This window comes from Ornithodoros turicata, chromosome 8 (genome assembly GCF_037126465.1).
Source record: "Ornithodoros turicata isolate Travis chromosome 8, ASM3712646v1, whole genome shotgun sequence".
Classification (NCBI taxonomy): Eukaryota; Metazoa; Arthropoda; class Arachnida; order Ixodida; family Argasidae; genus Ornithodoros; species Ornithodoros turicata.
The window spans coordinates 893,850-907,250 of record NC_088208.1 but is presented as its reverse complement, the minus strand read 5'-3'; the positions used below and the strand labels follow the sequence as shown (position 1 = coordinate 907,250).

Here is a 13,401-nt window from a genome sequence, read left to right as displayed (position 1 = left end):
CAGAAATCATCCCGAAAGCGCGACATGCTTAACGAAACTTCTTGTACCACATAAGGTGACTCATCCTTTGATAATAAAAGAAGTAACTGCACTTCGTCTTTCTAGACTCTAGAGAGGGGAGGACGGTGCAGCGGAGCCAGTTGGTGCCGGTATTCGTTGCAAACTGCCTATAGGTTTATATGCACAAAATACTAGAAGCATCTCAGTAATATTACTCATGACGTGGACGTGGAAGTACACTCTTCACCCTCTGTGCACGATTCCCCCAGGGAATATAGAATGCGCCGGGCTTATCCCTCAGATGTGGGCGTACCGACGTGGTGGCCTCTCGCCATAACCATTTTGAACGACTCCCATGCATGTACCCAACGACGCTATACGTTCAGAGCTTCAGCCGTCTATACTATAAAGCGCGAATAATAATAACAACAAAAACAACAACAAAAGTATGATTGCATCTTTGTTCGTTGCTCCAAACTCGTTTAAGTGCGGTAGATATACAGGGTGTCCCAGCTAAATGCGAACATATTTCTTGAAAAAAAATATATATATATGTATCACTTTATCCCAGGTGAAATCAATTGCAATATAGCATATGCCGGAGGGCACTCCTTAGGAGGACATTAGCAAACTCCTAAGGCAATGAATTAATTAACTTTCGATAATTCGAAAACTTTTTAATTATAAAAGCTACGAAGTTGTCCCAATGAGAACATCTGGTCCCTTCGGTTACCTGATACAGAGCTGTTTTCAGAACAAAAATCCGTTCGACAGATCTTCCGCAAAAAATTCATGAAGGAAGGCCATTTTTTGTCGTTATTTTGTTCATTGCGCATCTTCAGAGACGCGTCTTTCCTTCACCCCCAATGTGAGAGGGTGAAAAAGCACACTATCGCCTCTTGCGCCCTGGAAAAAGATTAACAGAAAACAGAAAGTGCAACCCAAGGTAAGGGCAGTTCCTATATCATTCGAGATGATGGTTGGCTAGGAGCGTGCTACGCGGTGAATTTCATTTTTAAGAGTGTATACTGACTCCTGTCCTAAAATTGCCGTGCATTTGATCTTTCGTAAAGAAGGGCGAGTTTCGAGCACAGTTATACCACGTTTGCGCCAACATACACACGCGACAATCATTCTAGATGGCTAGTTTTCCATTGCTGTTGCGCACAACCGTCGCGACTGCCCAGTTACATTGTTGCACGAAGCATCTCAGTCAAATTTAATACGAGCCTTTGTTCATCGTCCCCTGTTGAGGGGCTGTCCTCCTGTGAGAATCTGATTGTACGTCCGAACAGATGCAGTCTTCGAGAAACTTATGGTATTAACATGGTCATGATAATTTAACAAATGATTTGTTATGATCATTGTGTGTAATTCCAGGTGCCATCTTGCTCACACTATTTATCGTAGTAGTTACCGTACTTAAATACTGTATTTATATTTTGTATTTATAATAATAATAATAAGAACTTTATTTTTGTTCAGGTGCCCCAAAACAACCACTAGGGTCTTCTTATTGGTGCACCACAAAGGTTATATTACGGAAAACAAAGACATTCAAATATACAATAAGGCAACAAGGTTAACAGAGAAACACGAAGTTAAACAGAAACAATGGCACTAATACTTGTAAGAAACTCATGAGAAGGAGCGAAAATGTCAATGTCATAATGTTGTAACGCGGAGTTCAAGGTTAGTTGTAAACGGTTTATTGGATGAAGCTTTGCAGAAGAGTGAGGATAAAAAACAAGAGCATTTATGAAGAGTATTCAAATACTGCTTTCAGCAAAATGCTAAAAAATGTCCATCCCTGCTAGTGTATTGCCACTACCAATAACGATTGTCGTGCACGTATAGAGCACAACACACAAATACATGCAAATAGTGGGCAAGCCACGCCAACACCACTAAGATACAGAAGGCATCTCCATAGCTGACGTCACCGCATCCCGCCCGACGGGAAGGCAACATGGCGTCCGCTTGTTGGCTCTTTCAAAGACCAACTCACCCGGGTTTTTTATCTTTTCTTCTCTTTCTTCTTCTTTTTTTTTTTTTGAAGTGAAACAGTGGGCTAGCGTGTGCTCTCAACGAATGAGATTCCTGGGCTCATAACTTAAGGAATGATAGCTACACAGCGGCAAGCCGAGCGACTTACAGCTTCTTTTGTTACGAGCATACGAAAACACGAAGGGAGGTGAGTGGAACAGCTTTACTACTCGAGATACGCCTAGTAGAAGAGGTGCATAATTACAGGTACATGTGATTTTGGATGCAGCATTGACTACGTTATGAATGGCACCCGGAAAACGCTCTGATCGGATGGCACTATTACTATTCGCCTTGTTGAGTTTTGTCTTTTATTTCTGAGAAATTCCTTGTTGCTCCCTGTGCAACTCCTCTTCTGCAGATTGGTGTAGCTATTCAACAATGCCTTTAGTGCTATAACGTGTTAAAGCAAAAGTTTCCAAATATATCCAAAGTTCAACACCAATTGCTCTCTTATTTCTCCCAAATGTATTGATGCAGAATGTCCCTTTTTGATTATTCAGGATAGCTATTTCCGATTTCTGAGGGACTTGTCGGATTACTGATGCGTACAGAACGGCATTGACAATAAATGTGTTTCTGCTACAAACGGGATTTACATTCACGTGCTGTTGCTGAATGTTTTCCTCATTGAGGCCTTTGAATGTCAGCAAAAGAGCATGCTTCTTTTAGGTTGCTTCTTCCAGTAGTAACTCTATAGAGTAATTACATAGCACACTAAATGATGCTATTCCAACATTGATTTCCTTGCTGATGCCATTGAAGTTTAGTTAGAAGAAGCAACTTACAACGTTCTTCTTGCTATTCTTTTGGTGCTCTTGGTTGTTTCAGGTACATTTCAGGAGCTGAACTGGGTCAACAATGCAAGAAAAAGAGTTGGTTTTTCGTTTTGTGTGATATAGTTGAGAACGTTTTTGATATCATTGGCTTTCTTGCACTTGCTCCAGCACTCGCTCTCTTTTTTTATTTCTTCTCAGGTGCTTCTTGTAACGTGGTTTCAGTGGGCACATAACAGGGGCAAGCGGTGAACATATACATGGCACGCCATCAAGAGTTAGCCGTGGGACCTTCAGCAGGACTACAACTTCCTCCCCTGTCTTGTGGTCAGCAGAGCGTGATGTTCTTGTGTGATTTTTTTTCTTTTCTGTCATAAAATGATGCTCGCAAACCTATGTAGCAATGTTGAATTGTTACAACTAAAGTGTCGTATGCAGTACTGTACTTTGTGCCATTAAACCCATAATCCCATCCCACTTCATGAGGTAAATATGTATTGATATATCTGTGCATCTCCTTACTTCTTTTTCCTATTGTTGAGGTCCAGTGGTAGTTGACCAAAAAGGAAAATCGCATTAAAACGGTTGACAGCCTTTTATTTCGTACATTTGTCCTTGAGGCTTCACACAAGGATTAAAATTCCTCCATTTCGAACGAGTATCGTAATTGGCCTGGCACCCCCGGGCTCGTCGATCAAGCAGGCTACAACGCAAGAAGCTCGAGTTATAAGATAATCACGCACGCAGTGGGACACGGGCATCTAGCAATGTAATATATCTCGGTGCAAGGCATGATCTTCACGGCGCGGGAGAGGGAGGCATGAAGTGGCCTCGTCCTATCTAGGTCGTGTTGGCCGTACCTTTCGTGGGCTTGAGGGTCGTCATTGTGCATACGGGACTACGGCATTTAATTTCGTATTGTTGTCGTACCTTGTTGTCGCACTCGCGCAATAGACGCACCCCTAACTTGGGTGCAAGAAGAATGTTGGTATTTCTCAGTGCTCACTCATACGTCTGTCTTTGTCGTCCGTTTTGCTTTAAAAATAGAAGCTAAGGGCAATCGATCCCGTTATTTGTTTTCAACGAAAACAAAACTCACTCATTGCAAGCTACGGGTGAGTGCGTTTTGTTTTCGTTAAAAACACGAACAAGGAAAAAGCGTTAGTGTGAAACAGGCCTTATGCAGCATTTTCACTGAAGCTTGAACTAACTGCGAATTCTATTGGATGAACTGGATGAAACCTTTGCGCCGCAAAGGACTGTTAAAACAGAACTCCACCACAACACCATTTTCCCAGCTAGCCAAACATCATTCTGAATGATATCATCCTGGGAGATGGCGCTTACTTTGGACGCAATACGCACGTCCAAGATAGGCTCCTCTTCCCGTTTCAACAAATCAAGCGACACCATCTCGAATGGTGGTTGGTTGGGGAATGTTTTATGTCGTGAGGTTCTACTGTAACAGTGATTAGAAGCAAGAGGGACCCAATCTTCAACTTCTTATCTCATACAACACTACACTCTAAAAACAGAGCTTCACCGCAATGCATGCCGTGCGCCAACCATTGCCACTAACGGAAGGGTTATGGCCTCTGATTCGGGAAGGGAGGGTGCGTACGCCTTTTTGTGGAAATTTGGATATATGGTAATTGCCACAAAAAGGCGTTACGCCTCCCTCTCTCCTCGAATGGAGAGCGATAACCCTATCATTCGCGGTAATGGTTGGTGCACAACATGTTATGCGGTGAAGCACTACACTCGGCACGAGCTCTCGTGCAAACCTGTTTGCAAAGCACCTATGGAGTGCACGATCTTTAAATCTAAAGATAATGATCGTTGTGTGAAAGTTGAAGATCAGGGCTGAGGGCCGTGACCTTTACCTTGTCTCAAAATGCGGGTTAAATGCGCCACTTCTCTGTGAATCTCTTATGTGAAGTCCAATAGCAGCTCTTATTTGAAATATCCGCCTACCAAAACTCATGTGCACCCATGTTCTCATGTGAACCCACGTGATGTTTGGACCGCGCCAAGACAAAGACAACGCTTGCTATGTGCTAGTTCAAGCTTGAGGTCCTGGGAAGATGCGCAGCTTTCCATTGGCGAGGGAAAGGCAATACAGTTGCTCCAAGGTGGCAATACGCAATACTTTTTGACCTGCCCATTTTCAAGGAGTAAAGCAAGCAGAACAAGAAGGATAAGGATGAACAGACGCTCTATACATTTGAGGACTGTAACACTGAATATCTGTTTCCAGAAGATTCACGTTGTCAGAGGCTCCAAAATGATTGTTGTACTATCGAATAAGTATAATACCCATTCAAGCCAGTGACCACTGAATGCTCGCGTAGTGCCCCACGTTGAGCGTAACATGTGAACTTCTCAAAGAGCATATGATCCAATGCTCTTCGACAAGTTGAATGGATATGTGCTTGGCATAATTGTCATTAGTTTTAATGGTCATTGAAGCCTACCCATATTACAGGACTATTACAGTCTTCGGTATATCCTGATTTGCAGCATGCTTAGGGTGACAATATGTCGTCATATGGAGCAACGCGGACGAAGGAAGCCAAGAAAACGCACACGCAATTCAGAACTGTACAAACTGAGAATTTTGTTTGCATGTTGTGTGCGCACGCGCTGACAGCAAGGATACCTCAACAAGTTGCGTGCACTTTTTCTTTTGGAATCCTATTCACAAAACACTTTATGTTGTTTCCACGCGGCACTGGCGGCATCTTGGCTTACTGGAATGCGGAAGTACCCGTCAATGTGTCACTATTACCAGCTCCGGTGGCGCAGCGGTAACGCGTGCGCTTGGAGACTGGGAGGTCCGCGGTTCGAATCCGCGGGCCTGCTGTGCCGTCTGGGGTTTTTCCTGGGTTTCCCTCAGATGTGTAATAGGCGTATGCCGGCACAGTTCCCCTGAAGTCGGCCCATAGACGCAGCTATCCTCCCCCCGAGCGGATTCCGCTCGGTCTTCCACTTCCTCTCCTCCTCTCCACCACCTTTCCCTTCCCGAGAAACAAGCCGCCTAATCAGGCAGGCAGACCTCTCGGGTTCCTCCCAACGACACACCTCCTCCTCCTCCTCCGTGTCACTATCGATCGAGCCGTAAGCATTTGCGTTATATGCGACACAACGTTATACTACTCCTCTCACTTACGGGTCGCACTCGCGCTCGCACTCGCACTCGCGCTCTTTTGGTGTGGTGCACGCCCCCCAAAAGGTGCATTCTCATTACTGAAACACTGTAATGTCACGAATATGAAGCACACGTGTACACGCACAGACACCAGTGAATCACTAATGATACCCAATAAATGCGCAGCCTTCGTACTGGGTGGAAAAGACAGTGACTGTTTCCAAAGCCCCTGCCCATCGTGCTCCTGAACTGGAAGCTGGTTTCGAAGCTGAACCGACCGCGGAGGCTGTCATCTCAATCGTAGGACTGCGAAAAGTGAGTTCATTCTACCTAGTGGGCAGGAGGAGATTTTTGTTCATTAAAACGAAAAGGTTAAGAAGAAGGAATGGTCAATCAGTCGCAAGGCTGAATTTCTATTCCAGGTGGAGCGACCTCCGCGAAAATATCCTATCTTGGATGTAGAACCTGCAATAACGCAGTGATGTGTGACTTTGTGAGCCACTTTACGAGTCACAAACCTTGTATGGAGTGTTCTGGGGTTTCGAACTTTATAGTTTCTCCTATCCTGATGGCGTTTTTCGAAGTTAATTTTCAATTCTATCGTTAGTACTCGAAATTCAGAGAAAGAGAAAAACAGAAAGGCTGTGAGACGGCATACTGAAAAAAGAAAAAAACGCGATAAGGTGCCTTGCCTATGACATGCAGCACTTTCATCCGCAGCGCTACGAAAGAGCACTGTTTTTATCCCCCTGTTCCGGCTAGAAAGCGCTTGAAAACAGCTCTTCTCTTTGATGTGCCACTGTCAAAATTTTAGCAGTTTCTAGCGCCAATTTCTGATGGCCAATCGAGACGATATTTTACCCAAGACGTCCTGGGCACTGTGGTATTGTTTTGCTTCCTGGTTTTGCGGTCTTGTGTTGGTGTCGCGGTGAGCTGAACATGACGTCCAATTTGCTTCCGCAACGACATCCGCATCGACATCCGCATCGCTTGCACGTTATTGTAGCTAGCACTGTACGTACGTCTTTTAAACACCACGAATTCACTTTTTTTGTCTTGACGGCTGTTTTTCACAGAACTTCGGAAGCAATGTAGCGTTGGACGGCATCGACATAAAATTTTACGCAGGAGAAATCACTGTCCTGCTTGGACATAACGGTGCGGGGAAAACCACCATGATTAATATATTGACAGGTAAGACGTGCTTAAGAATTTTCTCGAGCTGTGTAGATATTTATGTGCAGATATTATACTTATATTTAACGCAATATTCTGACGCGTATTTGCGCGACATGCATGGGAAGCAGGGCTATGTTCACGTTCTGTGTCTACATGAAAACTGCAAGACATCAAAGCTGCTGCATGATGTAAAACTCCGAGACTAGGAACCACGAAGGGACAGACACAAACACGAAGTCTCAAACACAGCTGAAAATTTTGCTTCACATACAAGAAATGTATACACAAACAGGGGGAAGGGAAACAACCAGATGAGGACAAAAAAAGGGGTCAGTTCGGGAGAAAGAGTAGTCTGCTCTTTCACGTCGCTCATCACGTTGCGTATATGCTTGGATGCTGTAAAGAACTCGTATACGTGGTCGAGGAAACCTAAAAGGCAACAACGGCAGGGCAGCACTCGGCAGCTAATTTTACCACCAGATTCAGACAGCGTGCGCTGAGCAAGAAACCCACGTAGCCGGACCGTTTTTCAGTCGTACTCCTGCTTGAAGACCTTTGTAATTTCCACTCATGGATACAGCATTGTCGTAGGACTGCCCTTCCTCCCTTCATGTTTATGCATACCCGCGGAGTAAAGCTTTGAACATGTCCTCAGCATTATGCCCCTAGTTAGGCAGGAACTGTACACGATCGAAATTAACTGCTCGGAGGCTGAGATACACAACAGACGAACCCAACACAAGCCTTAGGGTTCCGAAGAACATGAACAACTGAATTATGGAAGTGAACTGTACGAATATCTGTGCACGAGGGTGCATAGATGTTCACACAGAGAAAGGCAGTTGCTTCGCTGAGTTAACACGCAATCAAAAAAGAAAAAAAGGCATACAGTAAGGGCACAGATGGTGGACAGAATGCACACAGAAAGTGCATAGAAAAGTGCACGAAAGTTCTGCATATATGGTTTGCGCGAGAACCCAAAGCCGTGTCGTCTGCAGAAAAAGCAGACAAATGCAACGGAGGGGGCCCCTTTTCGAGGGGACCCCGGAGCAAGCGCCCAGTCTGCCTCGCCCTCCCCCCGCCCCCTTCATTCCGGCACTGTGAGTACGTATATGTTGCTATTGTTGCCAAAACCGACAAGCAACGCCATTATCATAGCAAAGACGAACCACCCGAGATAGGAAGGGAAAAGGACAGTAACAGGACCTCTTTTTCCGGAGTTGTTTGAAAAAGGACAGGCACGACACGTTCTCGAAACGTACGTGTCGTGTCTGTCCTTTTCCATCCCTGTGTCGGATCACTCGCCTGTGCCGTGTACGAGCGAACCTGCGCTTTGACCCCGTTGCCATTACCATAATGGGCGTCTAGCATCACAAAAAGGAATACGACCAAGCTATGTCAGTTCCTTACGGGTGCAACGCTCAAATCGTGCCGTCTGGATAGGGTATCATAAAAACAAAGTAGAACAATGATCGTAACGGCTTTTATGCATTTGCTCTCTTATCTGAGCAACTGTAGATTAGCAACCGTGGGAATGCATACCGTCCAACAAACAACAACAACTTTATTTTCGACCTTGGAGAGTGGGGAGTTTCATCGCCACAGGCGATACTCTACCACATTGCTGGATGGAATGGGGGGAATAAAATAACGAGCCCCTTCACAATAACGATCGAAGTCCAATGGTGTCCAGAAATGTCAGAAGAGCTTTGAGCGCATACCGTCCAGCTTCTCGGTGTCGAGCGTCAAATAGGAACAAGGAACGAAAATAGATCCCCACACACATGTACATAAAGCGCTTCTCTTACAGGTATCTTGTCGCCAACTGAAGGCACGGCCATTATCTGTGGTTACGACATCCTCAAAAACACTACGAAGGCTCGAAAGAACATCACCTTGTGCCCACAGTTTGACGTCTTTTTTCCTGACTTAACGGTAGAGGAGCACCTCACTTTTTTCGGCACGGTGAGGGTCGACAGTTGCTACAACCATATGGTTTTTGTTTGTTTTGTTTGTTTTGTTTTGTTTTGTTTTGTTTTGTTTTGTTTTGTTTTGTTTTGTTTTGTTTGTTTGTTTGTTTGTTTGTTTGTTTGTTTGTTTGTTTGTTTGTTTGTTTGTTTGTTTGTTTGTTTGTTTGTTTGTTTGTTTGTTTGTTTGTTTGTTTGTTTGTTTGTTTGTTTGTTTGTTTGTTTGTTTGTTTGTTTGTTTGTTTGTTTGTTTGTTTGTTTGTTTGTTTGTTTGTTTGTTTGTTTGTTTGTTTGTTTGTTTGTTTGTTTGTTTGTTTGTTTGTTTGTTTGTTTGTTTGTTTGTTTGTTTGTTTGTTTGTTTGTTTGTTTGTTTGTTTGTTTGTTTGTTTGTTTGTTTGTTTGTTTGTTTGTTTGTTTGTTTGTTTGTTTGTTTGTTTGTTTGTTTGTTTGTTTGTTTGTTTGTTTGTTTGTTTGTTTGTTTGTTTGTTTGTTTGTTTGTTTGTTTGTTTGTTTGTTTGTTTGTTTGTTTGTTTGTTTGTTTGTTTGTTTGTTTGTTTGTTTGTTTGTTTGTTTGTTTGTTTGTTTGTTTGTTTGTTTGTTTGTTTGTTTGTTTGTTTGTTTGTTTGTTTGTTTGTTTGTTTGTTTGTTTGTTTGTTTGTTTGTTTGTTTGTTTGTTTGTTTGTTTGTTTGTTTGTTTGTTTGTTTGTTTGTTTGTTTGTTTGTTTGTTTGTTTGTTTGTTTGTTTGTTTGTTTGGTTTGTTTGGTTTGTTTGGTTTGTTTTGTTTGTTTTGTTTGTTTTGTTTGTTTTGTTTGTTTTGTTTGTTTTGTTTGTTTGTTTGTTTGTTTGTTTGTTTGTTTGTTTGTTTGTTTGTTTGTTTGTTTGTTTGTTTGTTTGTTTGTTTGTTTGTTTGTTTGTTTGTTTGTTTGTTTGTTTGTTTGTTTGTTTGTTTGTTTGTTTGTTTGTTTGTTTGTTTGTTTGTTTGTTTGTTTGTTTGTTTGTTTGTTTGTTTGTTATACAGAATAAATATGATTTCAGATGAGAGGTTTAACACGAACATCACTGGCGGAAAGAATGGCCAGCGTCCTGCAAACGGTTAGACTTTCAGCTAAGATTGGCGACCTCTCGGATTCGTTATCGGGAGGCATGAAAAGAAGACTCAGCATTGCCATTGCCATAGTTTCCAACCCAAAGGTGAGCAAAACGCATAAGGAAAGGGTATTATGATAGGGACGGTGCAAAATACTCCACCGTGATGATTGCTGGGAAGCTTTCAGCTGATCACGTACACTTCCAGTTCCAGTTCCTACGTAGTAGACCTGTTCAGTCAAGACGGAGAGTAGCATTGCCAATACTATTTGTTTCGTTCGCCTTCAACTGTACAGCGTGTGGAAATATTCATGAAATGCACATGCATACGATATCTAATAGATGACATGCCTACGGCACCTAGCAAGTGTCGAGTAGTTGTAGGTTAGGACGTGTCGCAATGGATCCTTTGGTGTTCTAAGGACTGTCTACAGAACACAAAGACAAAAAATACCGAAAAAATACTGAGGAAATGTTATTTACACGTATTATGGTACAAGCAAGCACAGGTTGGGACAAAAGTTTACGGAACACTCGAACAGTGTACTTTTTCTTCGGTGCGATACCCTAGCGGCCGGCGGAAGCGTGTGAGTTCATCGCTTCAGAGGGGTGGAAACGCCTGTTGTTAGCGACACACAGAGGTGGTAACGCTATCGCTTAGGGGCTTGGGTGTGTCTGGGAAGTGGAAGCTACCGCTGTGTGTTGCTAACAGCACACACTTCCACCCCTCCGAAACAGTGAACTCACCCGCTTCCGCCGGCCGCTAGGGTGTCGCACCGAAGAAAAAGTACGCCACTCGCGTGTTCCTTAACTTTTGTCCCACACTGCGCGTATTATACAAGCGTACAAGCTTTCGGACGGGGTCCGTCGTTCATCAGGTCGCACCTGATGAGGGACGGACTCCGTCCGAAAGCTTGTACTATAATAATTCTACGGTCGTCTTCAGTGTTTTTGGTCTTCGTATTCTTCAACTACGGTCTTGGCTGGCCCTCTATGTCTTTGAGCGACTGTCTACAGGTAAGAAGCGCGGTGAAGGTATGCGATTGTGCTCAAGAGCAGGCTCAGTACAAAGGTCTTGGAAAAGTACACATGGCCTATTCGAAGCAATATGGCTTCACACTTCTTATGAGTGACCAGAAAGTGAAGTGCAAGGGACGAATATACAACCAGCCTAATCATGGCACCCACTTCGGATACATATTGACATCTGGCAGCGTCTGTCGGTAAGACAATTTTCGAGAGAAGACAACAATCACGAGCTGATCACTTTATGATGATCAAAGGGAGGAAGAGGGGGAGTTGATGATAGTTCATGTCGCTTCAATGCAGCACTGAGACGGGACGAAGGGTGGTTAAAACAAGGAGACAAACGTATCTGCAATTCATGAAATCTGGAAATATTCCTTCTCCCGGGTAGCTTTGCAGACACGTTTGTCTCCTTGTTTTAACCGCCCTTCGTCCCGTCTCAGTGCTGCATTGAATCGACATGCACTTTATGATGGCCTGGTTGAAGAACCGAAACAGTCATGCATTCCCTTGTTGGCGTGGACATATATCTAACAAGTGTGTACCTGATTCTACGTAGGTGTACCCGGCACCTGCGCGTAGTTACAATCTTCTAGTTTTAACGTAGAACACCATTTTTTCTACACGAACGAATGAGACTGTCACAGCTGAATGTGACTAAACCAGCAGCGAGCCGCCAGTCCTGTGCCTGGATGAGGCCTCGCTTCGTTTTGGCGAAATACTGGAGAGTGACGCAACGACTCTGTAATCTTAGAAAAAATGGTGGAGGTGTTACACATTTTAGGAAGTAATAGTTGTCGCGTATGTTGTGCCTAAAAGGTTGTAAAGTTCTACCTGCTACAACACTCTCTGTCACGAATGATAGTGTTGCCACTTCTGATTCGGTGAGCGAGGGGGGGGGGGGCGAGGCGTACGGCTTTCTGGAGCAATTTGGGGATATGATAACTGCTTTTGACACCCTTATACGCCCTTTGTCAGACACTATGCTGACTTAGGTGGTACAGCTTGGGATAAAAGTTCACGGAACACGGCGCTGGCGTATTTCTTCATCGCAACGGCCTCCTGCTACCTGTGAGGAAGAGATCGAATAAGAAACGGGTGACCGGCCGTTCCATCCCTTAGTATGCGTGGCAACTCCTGTTTGCTTCGAGGGTGTCGCTCCAGTGAAGAAAGGCGACACCCCGGTGTTCCGTAAAATTTTGTCCTAAGCCGTAACTAGAGAGCTCACCGCCTCTTCGGAACCCTTATGTTCCTTTAGTGTGCACACCCGCCGAGTTTGTGTACGACCAGACTTGTGCCCATTACTCGAAAAAGTGATTGATTACCGTTACTTCTACGCAAAAAGTAATTGATTACCGTTACCAGTTACTCGACTCCAAATGTAATTGATCGATTACTTAGTATTACTTACGTTACTTAAGATCGATTAAGATTACTTAAGATCAATTACTTAAGTAATCGATTACTCCAAAAAGGTAATTGGTTGCTCGACAAATTACTTTCACTGTAATGTAACTGATTACTGGAAAAAATTACTAACGCCAGATAACGCCGATAGTAACGCCATTGCTAGTAACACGTTACGTACAAGTCTATTACTACACATAGAAGAATTGCGTGACTCCCTCCGAAATAAACACGCGTTCTACCTGGACACGCATCGGCAAACTTATTTTCTTATTTTCCCGACTAACGTGCAGACCGTTTTCTGCGAGGGATACTTTTTGACAGTGAAGCCGTAAGCGGGGGATGGGTTCTCCCAACGAGAAGCGGATTTTTCTCTTCAATTCATCCTTGGGTATAGACAAACGTTTTTTATCCTTGCAGGTTCTAATTTTAGACGAGCCAACATCGGGTATTGACCCCGAGACGAGACGGGAACTCTGGGATTTATTCTTCAGTCTACGTAAGCAATGTAGCATTGTGTTGTCCACTCACGACATGGAAGAGGCGGACGTGTTGGGTGACCGGATCGCCATTATGGCGGAGGGAAGTGTACACTGCTGGGGAACACCCAATTTCTTGAAGAAAGCTTTCGGTACGTTGGATAATGTATAGCGAATTCGGGTGGTCATTTCGTAGCAACACGGCCGAGCGCTCGGAAATTGCTAGGTCGGCGACCGAGCTGGATCACGTGACCGTTGCCACCCGAACATGATTGCTAGGAATCTA

The 13,401-nt window shown here is 43.9% G+C and overlaps 1 protein-coding gene across 1 annotated transcript in view; it reads left to right on the top strand.

Moving 5' to 3' along the window:
- The window catches only part of LOC135366337 (ATP-binding cassette sub-family A member 17-like), an 82,961-nt gene that overhangs the window by 35,595 nt on the left and 33,965 nt on the right, over positions 1-13,401 (top strand). The window contains exons 8-12 of the mRNA XM_064599008.1: positions 6,157-6,285; positions 7,047-7,164; positions 8,960-9,114; positions 10,153-10,308; positions 13,057-13,267. Coding sequence (XP_064455078.1) covers positions 6,157-6,285; positions 7,047-7,164; positions 8,960-9,114; positions 10,153-10,308; positions 13,057-13,267 — 769 coding nt within the window. The remainder of the gene's footprint in view (positions 1-6,156; positions 6,286-7,046; positions 7,165-8,959; positions 9,115-10,152; positions 10,309-13,056; positions 13,268-13,401) is intronic.